This window comes from Seriola lalandi, unplaced genomic scaffold, assembly GCF_002814215.2.
Source record: "Seriola lalandi dorsalis isolate HSWRI2012SDOR001 ecotype SW California unplaced genomic scaffold, Sedor1 jcf7180002052131, whole genome shotgun sequence".
In the NCBI taxonomy this organism is placed as follows: domain Eukaryota; kingdom Metazoa; phylum Chordata; class Actinopteri; order Carangiformes; family Carangidae; genus Seriola; species Seriola lalandi.
Genome location: NW_019522684.1, coordinates 345,252 through 366,153, shown reverse-complemented (window position 1 = coordinate 366,153; position 20,902 = coordinate 345,252). Strand labels below are relative to the sequence as shown.

At 39.8% G+C, this 20,902-nt stretch overlaps 1 protein-coding gene across 1 annotated transcript in view; it reads right to left on the bottom strand.

The window, feature by feature from the left end:
• Positions 1 to 20,902, bottom strand: part of macrod2 (mono-ADP ribosylhydrolase 2) — a gene marked incomplete at its 3' end in the record, with an annotated part of 305,651 nt that overhangs the window by 130,879 nt on the left and 153,870 nt on the right. Inside the window, exon 5 of the mRNA XM_023400106.2 lies at positions 15,959 to 16,075. Within this exon, the coding sequence (XP_023255874.1) occupies positions 15,959 to 16,075 (117 nt within the window). The remainder of the gene's footprint in view (positions 1 to 15,958; positions 16,076 to 20,902) is intronic.

Sequence of the window (20,902 nt, the reverse complement as noted above, 5' to 3'; positions counted from 1 at the left end):
GACATGGGACAGTTTAACAGCATGATAAATATTTGAGTATTTGATGCTTCACCATGAAACAAGAGGCATCCAAAAAATGTAACTTCCAACAGGCTGTAATGCAGCACACAATGGTGGGGTATACTATTCAGTTTCTGTACCGTATTTAAAAAAAAATAATAATAATAATACTGACAGTGACGGTGAATGGGTATAGGGTGGGTTGTCGGGGGTTGCAAGGCTTTGGATTGCTTCTGCAGGAACTGGAGAGGAGCGACCTCCCTGAGACGCGAGGGTCAGACAGGGCTAATTAGTCTGCAGCGGCCCCTCAAATTTCTGCCCTGAGATATTAATGAGGTGATCCATAGGAAAGCAGCTGCTCACCACTCCCCACCCGCCCCCACCACACTCCCCTTTCCACCCCAACAACACACTGCACCCTCCATTCCCCTTGCCCCCCTGCCGCTCTGCGACTCTACCTAGGAAGGGCAGTGCTGTGCCAGGGAAGGAGCCCATACAATTTCCCCCCCGAGAGCATGACAGCTCCGGATCGATGGCCCCGGAGCAGGAGGCGGATGAGGAAAGGGGTGGGGTGTGCAGCTGTGTGTGTGTGTCGCCATGCCAGAAGAGGGTGACAACAGCCTGGCTTTGTGTCCTACATCAACAGACAAATAATGTTTCCACAGGAGTGAGCACAATGGTTTGAGGAATGGTTGTCTTGTCTCCACACTTTATCTATTTCTGCCTTCCTGTAGGGTGTCTGAGCCTCGCTGTCAAAAGTAACTACTGAGGTAAAGCTTATTAGAGTCTTCACTGCTAGATCTACTCAGAGGCTTCCGTCACACGCAGGATGTTTTCCTGACATTTCTTCCACGTACACACAGTCCATATAGTAAATGTCACACCAACTAAATTATGTGTCTTTCGCATATCTATGAAAAAGCCTTGCTGGAAACATCCTAAATATCACAGGGAAATTTTCAGATACAGGGAAAGACAAAAATATGCCTCCCTTGTTACAATTCATTCAACATACCGCCTCAAATTCAAACAGGACAACCCTCTGAGTCAGAGAATACACAGACTGATAGTCAGTTTAATCTAGAAAAATTGACACTTATTAGCTCTTGCCGACATCAAAACTTCGATACATCAGTGAGTACAACTCAAAAGACAAAGCTCTGATAATGACATCTCACACCACAAATCAATGTCAAAAGAGGAGGATTTTTTTTTATCTATGAGCATGTGTGGAAAACTGCCACAACTGAGTCATATTTAAGGCTTTTGGAGTCTACCTAACTAAGATGAACACAAATCAAATATGGAAACACCTTACAGCTTAATTCATAATTAAAAAAAAAAAAGGTTAAGGTTTTATCCACAGGATCCACATGCCGAATGTCATCTGCACAAAGACCTGCTATGAGCTATCCAGCAGCATCAAAGTGACACTACCTTGGACAATGTTACCTCTCTAAACAATCTCCTTGTCATGGCACTGCTTCAGTCTGGGTGCTCTCACTTTTCAAACTAAAGTGCTTCTTGGACAGTACACTATACAGAAAACGTTTGCCCAGAGTTGAGCCTCTCAGGCAGCACTTCCTCCCAGGCTGTGAATCGCCTCCACCAGCCAACAGCTTGGGAGTAACAGCTGCCGGAGAGGTTTAATTCAGGGCGACAGGGTCCCTGACATGACTGTACAGTTGTGGCCAAAAAGGCCCAATAGGCAAAATGGGCAGCTTGTGTAACAAACAGTGAAACAACTGAGGAGATGAAAAATAATTATCACATTATCCATTTTAAATGAACAAATCCTATGATTGCAATTCATTATCCTTATTAATTATATAGTTGGTGTCAACTGGGATGTGCTGTTACAGAAAATAAAAAATATTTTTAAAATCTCATGATTGTTGAATATTTTATAACAGCAGGAACCTTTTACTATAGGATGAAATGCATTAACTTGCATCCCTTATATCCATTATCTCTGACACCAGTGTCTGTTGATTGTCAGCACACTAGAAAATGAATTTTTCACTTAAACAAATGTCCTTGAATGAGGTGCGGAGGGTTAATATTCCCCATGTGGAGTTGTCCCCTAAAGGCAGGGGCATCATTTAGCTCTTGCAGGCTGAGCTCTTGAGAGATGCATTTAGCAGAGTGAAATCTCTGTCTTGTTATGGCTCTGACAGCTTATTCTGCGCACATCCACCGTGGCTACAGAGGGACCAGAGACGGAGTTGAAGGCCAGTAGGCCAGTGTGAATGAGAGCACCTCTGCAATTGAAGGTGAGTTGTTGTGAGAGGTCACTGTATGAATACTGAATGAGCCACATGGGTCCACAAGCACTGAATCACAGTCTTTCACGACTATGATGATGGAAATGGATATGCAAAGAAACCTCTTTTTTTTTTTTTTTTAAAGTATATATATATATATTTTTTTTTTTTCTGCCTTTATTTGATAGTACAGTAGAGAGACAGGAAATGGGGAGGCAGAGAGAGAGGGGGAATGACATGCAGCAAAGGCCGTCTGATGCGGGACTCAAACCAGGGCCGACTGCAGTGAGGACTGTAGCCTCTACATATGGGGCGCCTGCAGTTAAATTGAGAAACCTCAATTTAACTGGAGAAAAAAATAATAATCTTATAATTCTAAGCTGTTAAATAATATTTTAAAAGCAATACAGATGGTGGTGGCCATCTTGAGCGCTCATGCAGACTGCATAAACATGAATACTTCCATGAGTCATGACAAAATGTCTGGTCAGAATACAGTGGTGGATAAGCCTGCTACTGTGAACAATATATGGTTCTTTTGATCATCTGCTGAGCTCCAATCTGTGGGTAAACAACTGCCAGTGCCATCCAATAATGACACATTTTACAGATGTCATGCACTGCCTTCCCAGAAGCACCTCCATTACAGCAGGTTGTCAAAAATGTGACCCCTTCTCTCTTTCATCTTCACACCTCTTAATGAACAGTCACACTCCATGAACCTTTTCTTCTTGATTGACTTTTACCTTTTCTCAGCCTCTGTACAGTATTGTGATGGGGGTGGGGGGGTCGGAGGGTTTGAGCACTGAAGTCACATCCATGATGACAGAGTTAACCCTTGGTTGGCTCTGATTTCCTAGTAAACAGTGCTGTGTCTGTGGTTCATGAGTAATTGAACACTATTGATTCTAAGGTCTGGGGGTGGCGATAATGAGGTCACATATCAGGCGACAGCAAACACAAGCTGTGAAGACAGCTTACTTTTTGATGACAGACACACGCACAGACACACACATAATTCGCTCTCTCATTTTTGGGGACATTACACAGACTTGCATTCATTTCCTACACTCTTACCTTAACCCTAACCACTACTTACCACTTACTAATCCTATCCTCAACCTAACCCTGACCTTAATCACTGACCCAAAAATCAGCTTTTTTAAAATTGGACAAGCCATCCCCAATTAACTGGTCTATAGTCTGAAATTTGTCTCCAAAGATAGCTTATGACAGAAACACACACACACACACACACATACACACACACACACAGAAGAAGAAATTTTACTTATACACTCCATGATAGCATCACTATCCACTGTCTTTTGCTGCACTTGCTTTTGCTCTCCTTATCTGCCCTGCTGTCAATACAGACAACCCTCTGCTTCACTGGGGGCACGAGGCAGTATTGACATTCAGCTCAAACCCACAGCTCTGAGTGGAGTCCAGGGTGTTGCACATGAATTATGCATGCCTTGACGCCAGGGTGCTGAGCAACACCAGTGCCATCATAATTGAAACAATTGAAAAGACAATACCAGATGGGTCAATAATTAGACAGCAGGAGGGGGAAACTTGATCCGGACGCGCCCCTGCTTGCCCTGCCAACCTAACCACCACACACATGGAGGGGACCTTTACAGACACGTCCTGGTTCCCTACAGTGCACAGTCATGTGCTGCAAAGCACGATGAATTGCGGGTGTGTGTATCTGTGTGCACAATTATTTGGAATGGAGATGGCAAACTTTCATGGGGAGATCACGTCTCAGACAGTGCTGCAGTAGCAGTGGTTTGTTCCCAATTAAAAATTTAGCATCTTATGCTTTGGACTTTTAAAAGCTCAGAGAAGTGCTGGATAAGTAAACTTTGTAGATCAGTAACAACTGCCAGAAACAATCCATGTGTATTGTTTGTCAAAAGCTTGTCATCTTGGATTAGCTTTCTGATGTTATTCATTGCTGTCTCTTGGTCTGTGGAAAACAGAGGCAGGTGACTGATCCTTCCCTCCAGCCCTGCACTTTCATAAATCCATACTGAGGGCTCCCAACAGATCCATTACACTCACTGGTCTCCTGGCCAGAGCAACGAACAAGGTGATCACCATAAAACTACTTGCCACAGGGCCATTTCTCACCTTGCAATGCCTTTAAAACAACCTGGGAAACAGAGGCAACATGATGACAAGAACACCAGGAAAACATATGTTTTTATGACTTTTGCTGGCCTTGAGAAAACATGTCCTGGTTTATAGTCAGTTTAAAGTCATTGCAAAATAAATCCTTGATATATGTGATTATATATAGAAACAATTACAAGTTTAATTGCTCTAGGCAAAGAATCAACTTCAAAAATTTATTATTTTTCTCAATTTTCCCTTGAATATTGTTAAATGTGATTAAACAACCTACATAACGCTCTATCTCTCAATATTGCCCGATATGAAATCTAATCTATTTTAACCACTTAATAAGAAAGAATGATACTACACATTTACAATACACAGTCATCAGTAAAACTTCATCATGTTTCCCATGCTATGTTTTGTTGTTAAGGTGCAGCGCTAAATGATCATAGAGAAAAATTACTTAATTACTCTGAAAACCAAATTACTTCAAGACATACAGCTGTACAGATGTAAACCAGTTTTATTTCAGTGTGGTGTGAACAATAATAGGGTGAGGATTATTAAAGAAATTATTTAAAGGTTAGAAATTCGGACCATAAATTCTACACACTGGTATATAGATTTTAATTTCGTTGGAACATATTGATTGGAAGTGGACAGAAATCTGGGAACACCCCCAACACCATAATGTTGTCAAAAAGAAGTTTTATTTGCCTTTTTATAGAGTCTCATTTCCGTATTTCTTCAAAGTGGTGCCCCTGTAAGCACACACATGCTCCTGTGTGTTGGTCCCATTCCCCATTAGGGTTTATAGAGAGCCATATGCACTTTTATGGGAAGGTTAATGGATTTTAAGGACCGCAGTGCTGATCTAAATCTACAGCATTAAACCGAAGAATGGCAACCTGGGATATACACAGGTCACATGAATATATTTAAGAATAAAGTAACACATAGTTTACTAACTGGCTACCAGTGTCTATACCCTTGTATCTTCCGCAGAGGCAATCTCAGATGGGAAGAGGAAAAAAAAAAAGGAGACAAAACCTGTCAACGTTTACAATCTTAAAAGCCTAATGAGCAGAAGTAACCATAGCAATTTAGTGAAAAGAACATCAAAGACTAGGGAGCAACTATTTAGGCAGGCTGTATTCATGCATAATTAGCTGTGAAAATGGCACTACAGGAGTTTGTTACTCCCTGTTCTTAATTAGTTTTTATCCTTAGTCTTAGATGAAAGGTAAACAAAGCCATCAGATTGAAACTTTGCTTTTCTTCCTGAGACAACAACACTGTCAATGGTGGAGACATGCTAGTGTTACCCATAAACTGAGCACAATTATCCCTGCAGAATGAGTGGCAGTGTTTGGTACTGGTCTCATTCAGCAAGGCTGAAGCCCTGCTCAACACCACAATGCTGTTGTTCTAGCAAGACACTCAATTGTCAAAATAGAGCATTTAATTAAATATGATTAAAGACAGCAAGATACTGAGACACCTAAAAAGAGAAAAATTAATCCTTTTTCAGGGTGTCTGGCCTCAGTCTTCATCCACCAATATAAACTGTGAATAAACTGTGCAACCACATTGGTCTGAATGTTTATTTCTGGAGCAACGTCACATTATAATTCCTGACTCAGCAGCCATTTGTGAAAGACATCACTATTGATCGATTTAACATCAAATTGCTGAGCAACTCCTATGAGGCTAAGAACAAAATGTCGAATAAAACTGAAATATCTCTTTAAAGGTCAAAGTGCAAACTATTTTCTTTTGTCTTACTTGACATAATAAACACAGTCTAGAATACACTGACTAGATTGATTTTAGATAGTAAGTATTTCACATCCATTTCAAATGACACATTATTAAAGTTAGATTAGAAGCCCTGCCTCAACCATTGTAGAATTTGGAACTGTTAAGTTGAAAATCAGGTGAAAATTAGCCCTTTGCACCTGTGTTGAGGTAAGATTACGCAGATATTTGCAAAACTGTTCCATCCATCTACAACCATGGTCTAACGAGAATGTGTCCTGTTACTGTGTCATCAAACAACACAATTTAATATTAAATCAAAAGTAAAAAAAAAAAAGAAAAAAAAAAAAAGGACAGATTTGGCAGCCACATCACTTCAGCAGTGATGGTTCTCTCTCTAAATGTGCCACCACTGGGTGATGAGCCCTTTATAACGACAGCCTTCATTAGGCCAGGCTTCGTCGTGGACAGATGGGAGCTGTGTGTGATGGGAAAGCAGGAATGCATTAGAGCTGATGCCACATTCTACTTCAAACCTGACCTTCCAGTGGTCCCACTTCATCTGCCACCCACAAGCCCCCTCCTGATGCATCACTGTCATTCTAAAGCTCAGGCACACCTTGCTGCCTTCCTGTCTCAACCAAACAACCAACCCGCCACACAGGCTGTAGCTGCTCCTGCACCCCATTATTCCAAAGGCCTCTCACCTCTTATTTTTTGCCATTTTTTGGGTAAGACCACCACACTTTCTTTCTGCTGGTGTTTACACAATCACTCACAATGCCACCCCCCCTTCTAGTTTCCTGGTGATGAATGACCGTTGGCCGTCTCACTGACAGCTAGGCAGCTGATGCCACATAATTACAGTATCACCGTTTAGGCAAAATTACCAAATTACTCCAGTCCTCAAGAGGCCTGGAAGAATGACAGGCCAGCCAACAAAAGAAACACAAATATCTGAAAAGAGAGGAACATAGAGGACTACTTGGGCCTTCACAGACAAGTAGTGAAATTAGGTTTGTTCTGTTCCTTAAGAGTGCACCCATTACAGCCAGTGAGAAGCCAGAGAGGGAGTTGATTAGTCTGGAGAAGCAGAGGCTGTTTTACTCTCATAAATAATGTTAAAAAACATCTGGCCTCTTCTTGATATCCGATCTTCCTTTTCATACTCAATTTATTCAATCATTAATTCATCTTGGAGAGTATAATCACAAACAGCTTAAAATTTCATCCCAAAAGCAAGGTCTGACCATTATCTATTATGCATCCAAGTTTCATTATTTTCATTTGAGAAATGTTGCTCACCTTTCTTCTAATTAATTCTTTGTTTGATTTGATCTGCAATTTTAATGATAAAGATGAAAGATTATCATTAAATTGCAACAGAAAGTACAACTTTTATATTTAAAACTAATACTACTTAATACTATAATAACTGATAGACAGACTGCGGGACTGAGGTACCAGACAAAAACACTAAAACAATCAAAACTGTCTGAGAAAGTCTGAGGTAGACACCGTCTGGTAAATGGGGTGAGCATGAAGTGATGAAGTGACATTTATGATGTGAGTGCTAACAGTGAGCAGTAGAGAAGATGTTGATTTAGCACTGTGTGTGTGGTTGAAACTGTGATGGCCACCAGGGTTGAGTTAAGCCCCACTAATTTATCTACTACAACAAAGGATTTCTTTCACTCTAGCCTTGAATCCAAAATGAGGGAAAAAAACACCTTGTAACAGTCACACTATGCTTGTTTGATCCATTATGTTGAGATAAAGTACAGTCTGTTCAGCTGTCTGCCATTTTAGCCATTTCATTTGTGAAAAGCAAGGATAACAATGTTAACAATGCACTGCTGGTGAACAAAAATCTCATAAAATGTATTTTTCTTCACATTTTAGTTTTGAAGGATTACAGTCCTGTGTACTAAGAAAATCAAATGAACTCCTGGGATTACAGGACCCTTTTAAACCCTATTCAAAGTATAAAATATATGGTGGGCAATCTAAAAAAAAAAAAAAAAAAAGGTGTTAATAGTGATGAAACTTACAAGAATAAAACAGCAGAAAAAATTCAGACTTTTAATTGTTTCTGTTGCTAATGCTGCAGGACGCATTCAAATATATTAACACAATGAAATCCAAACTTGTTGCAAAATAGTGAAACATCTTTGTTAAAGCAGTTCCTCTGCAGGACTAAATCCTTCCTTGTAGACAACAAATTTTACCCAAATTAACAAATTATGGGTTGTCCGATGGCCCCGCTGTATGTGATGGGGCGGAGACTGCTTTGATAAACAAGCTCTGCAGAATGATAATGTTCTCGGGGTAATTTAATCAGAATGAGCTATATGTCACTTACTAATAGTGGGTACTTTGCTGTGATTTATCTGTGTTTGCTGAGTGGAGAGAGACGGAACAGACGGCCTGGTCTCCCAGATTAAATAGGGCATGGGAAAGATTCTTCATGCTATCAGGGAGAAAGAATTTATCACAGGCTGATGATTAGTATTATTAGCACAGGTGCAGTTACAGTAAACACCAGAGACTCCCATTTTGTACTGAAAGGGAGCAGCACATAAAGAAGGAGGTGAGCTGAACTACGGTGCATCTCCCAAAGGTGTTTTGTCTAACTATGGTCCCATCAGTTCCACTGGAGCGTGCAACCAAAAGTACTGAAAATCTGATGCTGAAACAAACACTTGAAGGTGCTATCACAAAGTTTGCTGCACTAACAACTCTGGATCTCTGCCATATTTATAAAAGCTATTCAGCTCTGTCACCAGGCTGATTAGCCACTATCATCTATTGTGGCAGTAATTCATAGGAGAACCAGGAATAGGGATACCAAAAATAAAAAGTACCTATCCGGTACTTTTTTATTATCATTTAGGTCAAGAGTTATTAGGTTGAAGAATGACGATGTTATGATGACTCAAGAATCATATCCTAAGAAATGTCAAACAGCCTGCTGCTCAATAAAATTATGAAAATGAACCCGATAAATCTGATATCATAAGGTCTTGTGATACTCATTCAATAATAGATCACTTACTTTGAGAGTATTTGCATGAATTTGATTGATTACACTGATAACCTTAATTTTAGCTTGATAGGCTTAGTAAGCAGGCAACTGTTTCAGCAAAGAAATCTGAAGAAAACAGTATACCATCTATTACAATGACTCCCTTAAAATACACAAGACATATGCACTTAGTTTATATGTTGTAGTCTCTCTCAAGGAGATAAATATGCAATATATACCTATTTCTGCTTAATTAGAGCTTAAACCTATAACATCCATTAACCTCTGAATATATTATATGTCTTGTGCACATTGTTAAGCAGAGATATCTGATGTTATTAAATGGTAAACACCCCTAATTGTAACAATGGGAGTTATAGACAATGTAAGGATTCACTAGATCCAGGAGGCCTGCAAGCTTGTGTGGCTGCATATCCAGCCATATACTAGGTTTTGACCTAGTATAGTACAGGTTGTACATACCATCCTTACAGAAACTTCACCCATTCATTTTAAAAGAGCAATGGCCAATGGGGAAATTCCAACTCAGTCATGTGGCATTCGGCTGACCAATGGCGGAACTATGATCATTCAACTCTATCAGTCAGTCATGGACATACAGCTGGCCCCACTGTTGCAGTCCAACCAAAAATAAATAAATGACTAAGGTGTGTGTTGTTCTACTGAGTGCACATTGGAGAAGTGCAGGGAAGTGCCTGGTCATTGTAGAAACAGAGAGCCAGTAGAGTGTGCTCAAAACGGTTAACATCCAGTTTTAGATTAGAGAGTAATCAAAGAGTCTGCTAGTGGTTCGATGCTGCATGGATGAGGTTCTGTCTCCACACTATCAAAGTCTGCTGGGTGGAGGCAATACTCCAAAGGCTGAAATCTATAACCTTACACCCGATAAGTCGATGTGGAAAGCAGTTCCATATGAATCCCAATGAGCGCAATTTCTCTGAAGGGACCAGTTAGTAAAACAGCAGACTATAATATTTTCTCTGCTCAATGAGATTAGAAAACATTTATGAGATAAAAATGAGCCCACTATTCATGCAGTACATATGAAAGAAATTGATTCATACATGTGAAGGTATAGCTGATTCTTTCTTATAACTGCAAGGTTGGAGCTCAAGAACAAAAATTCCAATGTAATTAATAAAGCTTAAAATGGAAAGAAGACACTGTTATGACAGCAACATGATAAAACAAAAATGTTAGCCCTTCTTTCTTGTATCCAAATATGATTCATTATTTAAAGCATAAACTTAGAACTCAAGCGATAATGTGTAGGAGGGAGAGAAGCAACACAAACAATAAACAGTACAAACGTTTTGAACTGTCAATCTAAAGTAGCCCTAGGGAGCAAAACAAAACTGGGTAGAAGATTTCAGATGAAACTGTGGAGTGAAAACAACTGACGTCTATCTAAAAGTTCCTCTGGGATATTAACTTTCTCAAGCAGACCTCTATTTTGAACTCTAAATACCTTCTAGGTCTACTGTGACAGCTAGGGCTGAAATGTGCAAATGCAGATTAACCTGCAAGGTCTTTGCTAAACGTTATTAGTGTGGACCTGTGGACCAGCATAATAACGATTAGATTCAGACGACTCCATTGTAGGGTTCAGTCACTGCAGATCATCCTCACATGTGTCACACATTCGAATTACAACAACACTTTGTCACACACAGCAAATAAAGTGTTTTACTATGTACAGTAAACAAGATCAAGAATACAAATTAAGATTATTATTGTTCAGTGACTGATACTGTATGTTATCATTGGGAAAGAGACAAGCTTTTCTTATTCAGCCTCTGCCTAAAGGCTTAAACCACCTTTGTTTGCAGAGGATTTAAGCTGTATTATTCTAAATAAGTGTTGAGGTATTTATTGGTGCTTTGTAATTAAAAAGTACAATGAAAACAAATATAGTGTGTATGACAGGAGCCATGTTTAGTATCATCCAATAACTTCCAGAGGCTCAAATCTATGTTGATATTCAGGATGATTATGTGGAAAATAAAAAATCCAAAGGGTTCTTTAGATTCTACTTTACTTTCCTTCCAGGAAAATGCTGGATGCCGTGATACACACTATCAACATGCTCACTTTCCCCCTTTGTTAAATGGCCTTTAATGCCTGGCCTGAAAACACATAATGGAAATAATGCCCCAAATATAAACGTCATGCAAAATGTTTTTGCGCTTTTAAAGTATCGAGCCAGCAAAGGTACCATATTGGACAGTTCTAGCAGACAGTCATTCACACAGCTTATTCATTGCATCTTATAAGGTGAGAGCTATAAAGATGCTATTTGAACTATTGGATATCTTTTCGCAAGATGCAGCACTACCTAAGTGCTTTATAAAACTTATCAAACCTGGTCTATAGCAAATGTTCACAGGTGAGACGATGTATCTACAAGCACAAGAATATAGAGCCACAGTAAAATGAAAACTATTATAAAGATTTAAGCAGTTTAAATGGCAAAAAACAACTGCAGGTGGTAAAGAGACAAGCGTATGTGCTGTAGACAGCCACAACATTGGAGGAAAGACTATTCTTTGACAGAAAAACATACTTTAATACCTGGCTAAGGCAGTCTGTTAGACTGAATCATACTGAGTTTTTATTCAAACTGGAAAATCATTGTAGGTAAAGTCAAAGAACATCAATTAAAACTAATGTTTAAATACAATTAATAAATAATGTAACAACAAAAATCAATTAAAGCAGGTACAAACAGAAATTTAAAGGTTAGAGATTAAGAATTTAAAATGACCAAGAGGTACCAAAGAATTAATTTTGAAAGTGTTTTGTAGTGAGTTCCAGGTGGATGGTGCAAAGAAGCCAAAAGCAGTTCTTTCAAGCTCAGTATGAACTCGGGGGACATGGAGGGTAAGGCAGTCACTCGTCCTGGCGTAATGTGATGTAATGTGGTTGGTACAACGCCTATTGCATTTCAGCCTTTCAAATGATCTTATTTTGAAAGCTGAACTGGACAGAACCTCAGTCAGTACCTTTCTTTGCTATCTGGTGTGATTTCCACTCTTGCGTTGTGCACTTTTGTGATTTGGTAGGAAAATCCCATCTTAATGTATCCTTTGGTCACTTTTTTAGAAACAGTTCATGTTAAAAACTTGGAGTGGTGATAATGAAACAATCATGGGCAATGTTGCAACACATCCTGCAGTAGTCAAGTCATAAATATATGACTTAGCTTGTTACACTTGACATTGTATTTTTCATTTGATCATTAATCTATGAACAGATGAGTAACTTGTCTAACATGAGGGCAAATAGACAATTTCCTTGTCAGATTGATAGAACAGACAGTTTTCTTTTTTTTTTTTTTTTTTTGAGTCTTTCCACTATGGTAGGTGGGTAATTACTGTCATTGATTAATAATCCTGGGCCAGCCCCATAATAATCAGTCCCACATGTGCTTGGCCCTCTTAAAGGAAAAGCTCATTTGCCACTGGGATTCACAGCCTAAACTGCTTAGTGGGATGTAATGGAGAGCAATTTTCTTGTCTTGAGAGAAAAAAAAGGCTGAGATGGGGTGGGTCATTTTCCATTGCCTCAGCACATCAAATCTCCTAACAAGGACAACTCTGATTTCAGATCAACTGCTCTTTTCCCTGTGGGCAGTAAGTAGTTTTCCAGGACGCAAGGAAGCGTTTTATTGCTTACCAGTTATTTTGAGTATTAGGTTTAAATTGTAATTTCTCTGTTTCTTACAAAAATAACAAAACCTACCAGCACAATCCTTTGTTGAGTGACATATAATACGCTGTGGGTGATATTTTCAAATAACACTTAAGACTCCAAAAACCCTGGATGATCAAGAGAAATGGCTGAGTTCGTAACGTGATGGATGGCTTATTTTCACGCATTGTTGGCAAAGTCATAAGATGACTGCTGGAGGTACAGTACAGTATGAAGCCCAACCCATATCCCTAAAATTTAATTAAAAGCAAAATGATTTACAGCTTGTTCTGCATTATTCTGGGTTTAGACTTACTTATTTCCAATTATAAGCAATGGAATGGATTCCAGAAAGTGGGGTCCCCAAAGAAGAGTGCTGTCCTCTGAGAGATTTATGTGTTTATAGAAAATTGTGAGAAGCGGCCTAATGTTCAGGCTAAACTGGAAAGTGAATGCCCACATTGGAAATATTGGGCTTTGCCAAGATGTAAACAGTAAATGGTCCATCTGGCTGTGTTCTTCTCACTCCTGGAAGAGTAGATGAGCCACCATCTGCAAATATGCGTCAGAAGAAGCAATTTTGCATGCAATGACAATGAGCACACAGTGGCCTGCAGACACGTATACATCGCATGTATACATTAAAAAAATCCTCTTTTTTGTTGGAAGTGTAAAAATGTATCCAAGTAAGTAACATTATCCATTTTTATAACATTTCTTGCACAAGACCAAGTTGGTCCAGCTGTTATTTGTCTCATCAACAGACCAATCCAGACACTTCACGGTTTGGTAGTACCGTTTAACAATTTAAAAGTCTTTGCGTTTGACATCTGACAGCCCACAGAAATCAATCTGTGTGAAAGCAGTAATAACATCACCAAATGTTTTATTTTCCAAACACCCACTATGACCATAATAATATTTGAGCTGTCTAACTCTTTTGACAGACAAAACAATGAGATGTGAAAACCAACTCCACAAGCAACTGTGGATATAGCTCCCAATTTAAACAGTGATTTTTTCAAAGCATATTCAATTCCTGTTTATGATTAGAAAAGCTGCTTCATAGCTTTTTAATTGCTTGTTATGAATACAACATTACTTTGCATAGTTTCAATACTCACCTCTGTCAGTTTTCATGGTAATCCATCTACTCTGAATATCAAAATTAATTTTATGTCAATTTTAATCATTTAATGCATTTAGCTTTAGCCACAGCAAAGGGCCCTTAGCATAACATTAACTTTCAATGAATCGAATGTAAACTGCCATTTCACTACAAGCTTTTAACCTTTCTCGTTACACCTACATGTAACATCCCTGAATTTAGGGAAATTCAGAATGTGAAAATTGCCTGTTGTCTCGTTTGTTTACTTTGTTCAGTGGTAAGGGGGTGGACAAAGACTATTATTTGAGATTTCATAAACCAAGTAGATTGTTGTTTGCAGTCACGGCAGCTTTATAATGTGTGTAGGTGGAACAAAAAAGTCAGAGACGGAAATTAATGGAAAAAGAATAAAATCCAAACAGTGGATAGAGTTTGGGAACAAGTGAGATCTCTCGTCAGAGCCGAGCACTAACAGAGAAAAGTCAAGCGGCTGTCAGTTTCCAAGAGCAGACGAGAGAGACAATACTGATGATGACAGTGATCAGAGTTGGATGATAAGAAGATGATACTGGCTGGGAGCAAAGATAGCTCTAATATGAAATAACATCACGTTCACAAAAAAGAACTGACTGTTCCCAGTGAAGAACTACACAATCTATAACAAGTTATCGGCACAGAGAAGGTGTTTTGCCCAGAGATAATTACAATAACAGTACCCAGTGGCAGTGTGATTGCTCCCAGGTGACATTGCAGGTTATTAAATTGTCATGGTGCACCCTGTTTTGGCGCAGCAGACACTTGAACTGGCTGCCCACAAGACTGACTCACAGTTTATCTGCTCCATTTGTTTGACATCTTTACGACATACCGTATTAACACAACCTAATTTCATCTGGGCCTCAATGTCTTCTCTTGGCTGTCTCCTGGAAATCCTTCAGGGTTAGGTTAGGACTGCTGGGACGTTTGTCTCGACCGAATTACACCAAGTGACATTTCTTCCATCCCATCATGTTTTCCATTTCAAGTTTGCATGGGAAGGAGCTTGTGTCAAACTTTAAAAGTGACACATGTATTACTGACAATAACCAAAAGTAATTAGCTCAGGAAATTTGTATTACAAAAATTGTTAAATTCTGAGAGGAGGTGACACACATACGCACACACACCACTAACTTTCTGAGACTTGATGACAAAACATTACATCCATGACAGACAGAAAACAAAGACAACAGTGAAGTCCCTCTTCTGATCATTTATAGCGTGACAGTAAGAGTTATGTGATCTGTTTATGGAATAAATCGGGGATGAAAAATCAATCAAATTAGGCAACTAATAGCTCTCTTAATGTCTTTGTTTGTGTGCAGATGACACTCCCATCCAGCCATACAGCAAGCACCAATCATATTAATTATCCTCCCAATAACAACTCCCCATTTATTACAAATGAGTTTTTCAGAACTAATAAATTATGATTAAAATGTTTTTATTTTGGACATTAAAAGCACCCAACTCTGTTGGATTGGCGCCAATGACCTCAGTCATCACGTGCAGGTGTCAAAGTATGTGTGGGCATGTGTGTGTAGACTTGTGAGTTTCATTTGCAATTTGATCATGTTCATCCGAACTTCATAGAAAGTATTTCCTCAATTCATAATATGGTGCATGTGCACACATGAATTGTAATCCTCTTTAAAAACTAAATATATTTTCCAATACCAATTTTCTGCATCAATGCAATGCTAGTGCAGTCCACCGGCTGGTTCAGGAGCATAGATTTTTGAATAGATGAGGCTATTCCATAAAAAATAATACAGATTAATGCTGGATTATACAGTGTTTCACTGCTCACTAACAGGTCAGGTGATGTCCCTCTATGACAGCAGTTTTGATTAGAGAACATTCCTGCAAGGGCCTGGTGCACATATCACAGAACAAACAAAAAACATATTAATTACTGATACTCACATCTTGCAGGGAGATCATAGCCGCAGGTGATCTTGGCTTTGCCGGTGTCACAGCCATTTAGAGAGTGGCACTCATCATACAGACAGGACCCTGCCGCTTTGTGTATGCAGCCATCGACTGAAACACAAACAGATGTACAGAGAGAGGTAAGGGCTATGTGAGGAGCACCATACAAAAGCAGGCACATGACATATCTCTTACCAGCTGGGCTAATTAGCGGTTTGTGTGCTTTATCATGTCAAAACAGACAACCATTGACAGGAGCAGGACCAAGAACAAGCTGAAAATTATTTTCATGATCTGGTTCTGGTTATTGAATCTCTACATTCTCAAATTATCTCCCCAGCTCTGTATCTTCTCTCTGTAGGGAGATTGGGACTGCCATAGTGTGCTGCGCCTGTTGCTGGTAAATATTGACAAGCTTAGGAATGAAATTAGCTGGGCTAGGATCTAATGCCGCCTCCACACACAATGAAAATGAGACTGTTCTTCCTGTAATCCCTCTCCACTGTCAACAGCAATATACAGACAGATCATTAACTGTATTTGCTGCCCGCTGGTGGGAATCTTATATCTGCCCTGTTCTCTGTGGTGAGCCTGTTATGATGTGGATCTGTGTTCTGATTCTGTCGCACACCGTATTGATGTGTGTGTCCTGGTTCTACGGAGACCCCGAGCCCCCGCCCCCCCTAAGGTTTTAATTTTACCGGGTTAAGGCCACGATACACTTGATTGATGGCACGTCTTACACAAGGAGGCAGAGAGATAGAAATCCACATTATCCTTCTCTGAAAGCCTGACATCCTTCCAAGAGCATGTTATCAATCACACCGAAACATCATAAAATCCTCCTCAAGTTGTCCTGTAAAAATCCTCACAAGCCATTAGAGGATAACAGAGCCAGGAGGAGGAACAGTAGCAGTTGGACAAACAGACGTGTCTTTTCTTTGGTTTCTCTTTGTAATGGCTCGGCCAATGGAGAGAACTAGGTTTATCCGTCAAAGATAAAGTGGTTGAGATTTAAGATGCCTGCAGGATAACCAATGTTTGCATATTCTGAACTGATGAAAGAAAAGAGCAAAGAAACAGATAAAAATAAAATAATCAGAATTTATTTTCCTGATAAAAGACAAAATGAGACTCTAATCATTGTCTTCATCTGTAATGTAATAATTATTCACATACGGAGCCAGGAAACACAAAACTGTGAAAAAAGGCTGTAGATTGCTTATACACTATCTTCACAAATGTACTTTGCTTCACATCATCAGCACAGACAAAAGGTCTTTTCATGAGAGATGGTCCTTTTCTGAGCTCCTTTCAATTTCCCAGGGATGCGTGAACGACAACAGCTGGGCGGAAGATTTTCTAGCTCTATCAATCATCTTTAATGGACTGAGGGACAGGCAGTTGACAGAGACGAATCCTGATGGCTTTTCGAAAAAGTAACATGAGTCTGACAGTGATGTGGATATGAGGAGGGATCGCTCTGGTGACAATGAAAGCTACTTAACACAACACAGAGCGGATGTAGTGCTGGCTGTAGGCTTGGCATTTTTATAATATCCACTGTGCAAACAAGATTGTCCATGATCATCAGCCACACTTATTTGCATCATAATTGCTTCTTAACATCTCACAAACATGAATTGCTAAATGCACAGGCTCAACTGAAAGTTCGGGGACTATAAGCTTGCGTTTTATTTATGTTCACATAAAGTCGCTCCCAAACCCTTTTTCCACTGTGTTTTATTACAGCACTGAATTAATAAGACCTGAGCACCTAAATGTGGTCACCTGATAATGCATGTGTACCACAGCACTGATAGGGCGGTCAGTATCTTCTAATACCTCCATTCCTGCAGACAGGTACAGGTACACCTCCCCAGAGTTTTGCTGTGACTAAACTTTGAGCCTTCATGTGAAGGAAATTTGAATTAAAATTTTCTTTCATAAATGCTTGCCTTTCTGTGTGTCTGTTTTATGCATAATCTTTGAATAATAAATGTATAATAATTTTTTGGTATATAATCTATGTAAAAGCATTTGGAGTTTAGCTTTTTGTGCTTCTGAATATATCATCTAAATGCATTTCCCTTCCTCGTGTGATACAGAACATTGAAAAAGAGACCCAAGGCACTAAACAGAAAGTTCACATAAGGGCCAGAATGAAGCTATAACATGTACCTGTACTGTGGGTCGTAGCACTTTGTAACATTTTGAAAAGTGATTTTGCAGACACTTGCTCCTGTGAGCAAGTACATCTTGTATTTTCTGGACATTTTGACCACTAAACTGGAGCAAAACCAGAAAGTAAAATGAAAAAATGAGACACTAAAGTTTGCATATCCCATGGCTGCTGCACCGCAGATTTGGCTCTTTTAAAGAGCTAATTGCTTTGTGATCCTCAGTACTTTTATTGGCTGAGCTAGCCAACTCATCCGCGCCAAACACGGCAACTAGATTCAGTCTCTCAACAAAATTGGCATCCTGTCATTTAGGTGTACTAATGTGAAAATAAGAATATATAGAAGAGTGGGCTGCAACATACCGGTGGAGCAGGAAAATATATTGTTGAAAAAAAGAAAGAAATATGTCATATTAATGTAATATATATGCAATATGCAATATGTAATATGCAAGTGTGTATGTAAGTAGTAAGTAAGTTCCTTTGAAAAATACTTTGTTACAATCAGGCAGCAGAGACAGTTCAAGAGCAGGAAAATACCCTCAATCCTTCCCTCGAACGGGTGGAAAGTAAACTATGATCTTTTCATGGTCATATAAAGCCAGCCAGGTTAGGAAAATTTAATAATACCCTCCTCCAGTTTGCAGTGTTCCCACAGGAGTCCATCCTCCCCAGACATTTTCTCTCATCATTACCAAGCATGGCTGATCTCTTACCTATGAGCACCTTAGGAACCCAGCCAGCAAAAGCATATGGGGTTCTGTGTTTCATCTCAGTAGCTGAAGACTGAGATTGTAGATAATAGTTTCAGCTTCCATTTTGCTGCTCCTACTGTTCATGGTTGCATAACCCACTGTGACTGTGAAGCTCTTTTTCTGATGGTGTGTGTGTCACTGTGCATCTAGTGTCAGCAAGTCCCTACAAGCCTGGGAATTTGTTCACAGTGCCCGTAAACAGAGATGGAGATGCTGAACTGATCTGGCTGATTGCCAGAGTCTTGGATGCTGCTGCTACAGATTTAATTTACCTGCTTTTCTTAGACTGCTTCGCAAAATGGGTGGTGTGCAAAAGATGCATTGTGGGTAAAACATGTGTGTCTTTCTGTTTGTTTGAGAAAGAGGTATAGAGAGGGGTAGGGAAGCACACAGAGAAGTTTCAGATGTACTTTGCAATTTCAATTTTGTGAAGCAATCAAAATTTGATTGTGAAAACATTTTTCCATGTCCATTATTAGGCAAATAAAAGCAGATCCGAGTTCCCATAAGTGGAGATATGACCCAGATGCAATTTGGCCATCAATTTATTTTCTTGTTCAAGTAGGATTTCAGCATTATTCCCTGCAGATTTCCACATTATAGATGCCTGCAATATTACAAACGCAGCCTCAGATTCTCATTAACTAAAGCCCCTTTTATACAGCCCATTCAAGGAAGGAATGTTGCAATGTTATTCTGCCTCTCCGTTCTGTATGTATGAACACTAAATGGAGGGGGGGGTTCCCATTGTTCTGCCATTAAGCTGCCAGCAGAAGCAGTCACAGAGCCAGATCGATGTCTGTGTAAAAGGGAGAGCTGGAATGGCGTAACAGGGACAGACACGTCATGCCTCTGATTCACACTGGAGCCTCTTTTTAAACAGAGATCTCGTTATATTACCGTTAAGAGGATCCTTCATTATGCCAGCCTTGCTCGTTTACACTGAACCAAAGAAAGCCAACTTAACGTTTCATCAAGTTTCTTATTTAATTCTAATCATTGGCAAAGATATCCCCATTTTCACATTAACATTGTTGAAATTGTTAAAATTTTGCAGTTTTGTTATCATCCATATCCCCATGTGTTTGAGTTTCAGAAGGACCCCTGAACACTATTATGCATGTGTCCCTATTCCATTATACTTAGAAGCAACAATCATATTCAAATGCACAAAAAAAAAAAACATCACAGTACTGAAAGGCGATCAAAGCGACCTCTCTCTCATCTCCTAGCTTTCAGCCTGAGTCACATGTCAAACAGAAGCCCTAAGATGAACATGTGCTCGGCAATCTGATGCACAATCAGGGGTGCCCAGTGCTATAATTCAACTCCTGTTCTTTATGGAGGACATTTCATTTAACAGGCTTAATATTCAGGCGGCAACATCTGCTTCTGTCCACCCCAGTACTAGGCTTCCTCAGCCCCCGTTGAAAAATATAACAGTTAATACCTCATCTATCTCTCCTTGCACCCTGCCACTGCTTTAGGCTGGGCCTATGTGGGACAAAACATTTATTCATCTTCTCCGAGTGCCTTGCTCAGAGAAAGCTTCCCCGAGCAGCCACTCCAGCAAGTCTGCACGGCTAATGAAGATAACTTTGAGCGGTGGCTGGACGGTATCCCTCTGTACTCATAATGGGAACAAGGAGAGAGAGAGAAAGAGACACAGAGAGAGACATATTGAGAGAGACAAAGAAGACGAGTGTGTGTGTGTGTGTGTGAGTGTGTGTGTGTGTGTGTCAGTCTAGAGCAGTTTGAATTAGTTACTCAGCTGTAACCTTGGCTCCTGCCATTGTTGAAGACACCTCTGCCTCGTCCTCTCAAGGCTCCGTTCCCACATGCATTAAGGGACTCAGCAAAGCTCTGCTTACTCTCCCTGGGCTTCTCCCAGGCAGCCCGAAAACCAAGGGCTTTCAATCGCTCCCTCAGACACAATGAATACCTGCTCTGCTCTCATTACAATACCCTGCTTTTCAGAAATAGTGTCAGCTGCAATTTTCT